The sequence below is a fragment of the Fulmarus glacialis genome, unplaced genomic scaffold, assembly GCF_000690835.1.
Source record: "Fulmarus glacialis isolate BGI_N327 unplaced genomic scaffold, ASM69083v1 scaffold22970, whole genome shotgun sequence".
Classification (NCBI taxonomy): Eukaryota; Metazoa; Chordata; class Aves; order Procellariiformes; family Procellariidae; genus Fulmarus; species Fulmarus glacialis.
Window position 1 is genome coordinate 4,270 of NW_009187446.1, and position 3,594 is coordinate 7,863.

Genomic DNA, 3,594 nt, shown 5'->3' on the forward strand with positions numbered 1-3,594 from the left:
GCAGATGAACCTCCTGGACCAGACCAAAACGCTGGCCGAGTCTGCCCTGCAGATGCTGTACACGGCCAAGGAGGCTGGTGGGAACCCCAAGGTGAGCAGGAGGCACATGTCAGTGGTGTGCTCCCCTTCGTGTGTGGGTGCTGCATGGTGCAGCATCCGGGGTAAGTGTGCAGCATCCCTTTCGGGAGGGGAGCTACTGCTCGCCTTCCCTCACTCTGACTCATCCTTGCAGCAAGCTGCCCACACCCAGGAGGCTCTGGAGGAGGCCGTGCAGATGATGAAGGAAGCAGTGGAGGACCTGACCACCACCCTGAATGAGGCAGCCAGTGCTGCAGGTGTTGTGGGGGGCATGGTGGACTCCATCACCCAGGCCATCAACCAGGTGAGGGGAGCATGGAGAGGACCTGGCCAGGGCTGGGGGTGGGAGAGAGGGGAAGAGTCAGGGTCAAACCCTACAAGGTCTTTGGGCTGGAGCTGAAACCGGAGTCTCCTGATGGTCTCTTGCAGCTGGACGAGGGGCCGATGGGCGAGCCAGAGGGGACCTTTGTGGACTACCAGACCACGATGGTGAAGACAGCCAAGGCCATCGCAGTGACTGTGCAGGAGATGGTGGGTGCAAGCCAGCCTGTCACTGCAGAAAGCACTGCCTGCCACCCAGGCAGGCGACTGCCCTCCCTGCCTGTCGCAGTGTACGGCCCCTCCAACTCCTGCTCTTCCATCGGCAGGTCACCAAATCCACCACCAACCCGGACGAACTGGGCATACTGGCCAACCAACTCACCAACGACTATGGGCAGCTGGCGCAAGAGGCCAAGCCAGCTGCGCTCACCGCCGAGAACGAGGAGGTGCAAGCATGGGGAGGAATGTTGGAGCATGCTGTGGGGCAGAGCAGGGTCTGGTGGCGCATGAGAGCAGAGGACAGGATCACTTAAACCTCCCATCGGAGCTGGGGGCAGGCAGCATTCACACCTCCCCTGCAACACGGTGTGGAAATGTGGAGCAAAGCCGTGTTTCCTTTTTCACCTCCTCAGTGGGAGAATTGGGAGAGAGGAGCTGGGCGGGGGTGGCTGGCATTTCCCAGCAGGTATCACGGATGCCTGCTGGCTCTCTCATGCATGCATTCCTCTCCAGATCGGCTCCCACATCAAGCGCCGGGTGCAGGAGCTGGGTCATGGCTGCGCCGCCCTGGTCACCAAGGCTGGAGCCCTGCAGTGCAGCCCCAGCGATGCCTACACCAAGAAGGAGCTGATAGAGAGTGCGCGCAAGGTTTCTGAGAAGGTGAGCGGCCTGGAGAGAGGGGCAACGGTGTGGCAAGCTGGGAGGGATGTTGGATTGAGCCATGTGCTCTTGGAACCACCATGCTAGGTTCTCCCCCAGTCCTCTTGGGCTCTGCTGGCTCTCTCAGCCATGCTTGCCCTTCCCAGCTGGTGGGATGGAGAATGGATCCTCCTTTCCAGGCACCGTAACAGCAGCTGGTGCTGTGATGGGTAAGTGTGATGTCCAGATGCTGCCTGTCGATGGGCCGATGATGGCCTGCCAGGGGAGACTGATGTACACACTGGTGGCAGCCCAGGGCTCTCCAAATCACCTCTTGCAGTAGTGGGCATAGCGTTTGCTGCGTCTCCAGCCAAGCCTGCTGGGTGATCAATCTCCCCTTCATCTTTTGCTGGTGTGGTGGAAAGTGTCCTGTCCGTCAGTCAATCTAAGGAACATAGTTCTGAATAACAGATGAAAACATGGCTAAAAATCTCTAGTCGATAAGGCAGCAATAGAGCAGCAAGGCTTGTAAGCAAGAGTACAAAAGCAAAACACTTGTTCATAGTGCCTGGCACGCTCAGGACCTCCTGCAGGTCCTTCCTTTCCAAGATTGCTTTCCATCAGGAAACTTGTTCTCCTATGATTGCTTGCCCAAGTACGGAAATTGAGTTTAGCAGCTAAAGAAGAAATGAGCTGCGATGTTCTGATGCCCATCATGCAAACCTTACTCATTTGGAAACTAGCAGAGTCCAATATCTCCTGTACTCCCAAACACAATAGGTACAGGGTAAAAATAAATAAACAGAAGCTAAGAAGGGGTGTCCGGACCACACGATTCCTAATTCTCCTCCTTGGTGTGAAGTGGCTCCATCCTGGAAGGTGTCAGAAGATGTGTGCGGTCGGGGTTGCCTGAACCTGCTCTGCTCCCCAGTTACCCTACTTGTACCCCGCAGGTGTCTCACGTGCTGGCAGCCCTGCAGGCTGGGAACCGCGGGACACAAGCCTGCATCACAGCAGCCAGCGCCGTCTCTGGCATCATCGCTGACCTCGACACCACCATCATGTTTGCCACGGCAGGAACCCTCAACCGGGAGAACTCGGAGACCTTCGCTGACCACAGGTACCCAGGCACCTCGTCCAGCCTCTGCACAGCCAGAGGCGGGAGGTCAGACTGTGTCCCATGGTCTCCTGTCTTTCTGAGCTGTGGACCAGCTCCAGGGAGAGCTGCAAGTTCAAGTCACGCTGATTCTGTTTCCCCTCCCCTTGTACGTACAGAAGGTGTAGTCCACAGTCTCTCTATGCCCCAAGGACCATGTGTGCGTGCAGAGGGCTGTGTCCTCTCTAACTCCCTTCTTTTCCCCAGGGAGGGCATCTTGAAGACAGCCAAGGCGCTGGTGGAGGATACCAAGGTGCTGGTGCAGAACGCCACGGCCAGCCAGGAGAAGCTAGCCCAGGCTGCCCAGTCCTCAGTGTCCACCATCACCCGCCTGGCAGAGGTGGTGAAACTGGGTGCCGCCAGCCTGGGATCTGAAGACCCAGAGACTCAGGTGGGTTGGGAGGTGTGGGATGAACAGAGGCTGCTCCTTGCTTGCTTGAAGGGGCTGAGGGTTGAAGGTGTTGTGTGGTGCTCTTGGGCTGGACTCTGCGTGTCATGGAGAGGGCTGGCTGGCCTTTGGCTTGTGCTGGCTGTGCTGTATACTGTATACATGTATGCTGTGTGTCCTGGGGTGCCCAAATTTCCCATTGCTGGGCCACACCAGCCCCAGCCTGAGTGTGACTATAGCCATGCCATTGTCCTGGTTTTGCTCTCCCCAGGTAGTCCTGATCAATGCTGTGAAGGATGTGGCCAAGGCACTTGGAGACCTGATCGGTGCCACCAAGGCAGCTGCTGGCAAAGCTGGGGATGACCCTGCTGTCTACCAGCTGAAGAACTCTGCCAAGGTCAGGGGGGCTTCTCTGCCTGTCTGGGGGCAGGCGGGCAACTGGGGGGCAGTCAGGACAAGGTGGGGGAAGAAGGGGCACAGAAAAGGTGAACATGCAGAGGAGGCATTGGTGGGAGAACAAGATGAGGTGTTGTGAGGAGAGTATGGGGACAGGGCCGATTTGGACCAAACCACAAGGGAGGGACAGGTGCCAGCAGCAGCCCAGAGCTTGTGTGGGGCTTCACCTGGCTCTCTTTTCCCTTCCACAGGTGATGGTGACGAATGTCACTTCCTTGCTGAAGACAGTGAAGGCTGTTGAGGACGAGGCCACCAAGGGGACGCGGGCGCTGGAGGCCACAATAGAGCACATACGCCAAGAGCTGGCAGTGAGTACAGCCGCGGTGCTGCGGCTGCC

At 58.0% G+C, this 3,594-nt stretch overlaps 1 protein-coding gene across 1 annotated transcript in view; it reads left to right on the plus strand.

Annotated features, from left to right (window-relative positions):
* LOC104074881 (talin-1) overlaps positions 1–3,594 on the plus strand; it is a gene marked incomplete at its 5' end in the record, with an annotated part of 14,824 nt that overhangs the window by 4,261 nt on the left and 6,969 nt on the right. Inside the window, 9 exons of the mRNA XM_009575179.1 lie at positions 1–91; positions 233–382; positions 508–609; positions 726–845; positions 1,132–1,278; positions 2,211–2,377; positions 2,621–2,804; positions 3,073–3,198; positions 3,449–3,591. The exon at positions 1–91 is cut by the window's left edge and continues 27 nt beyond it. Of these exons, the coding sequence (XP_009573474.1) occupies positions 1–91; positions 233–382; positions 508–609; positions 726–845; positions 1,132–1,278; positions 2,211–2,377; positions 2,621–2,804; positions 3,073–3,198; positions 3,449–3,591 (1,230 nt within the window). The remainder of the gene's footprint in view (positions 92–232; positions 383–507; positions 610–725; positions 846–1,131; positions 1,279–2,210; positions 2,378–2,620; positions 2,805–3,072; positions 3,199–3,448; positions 3,592–3,594) is intronic.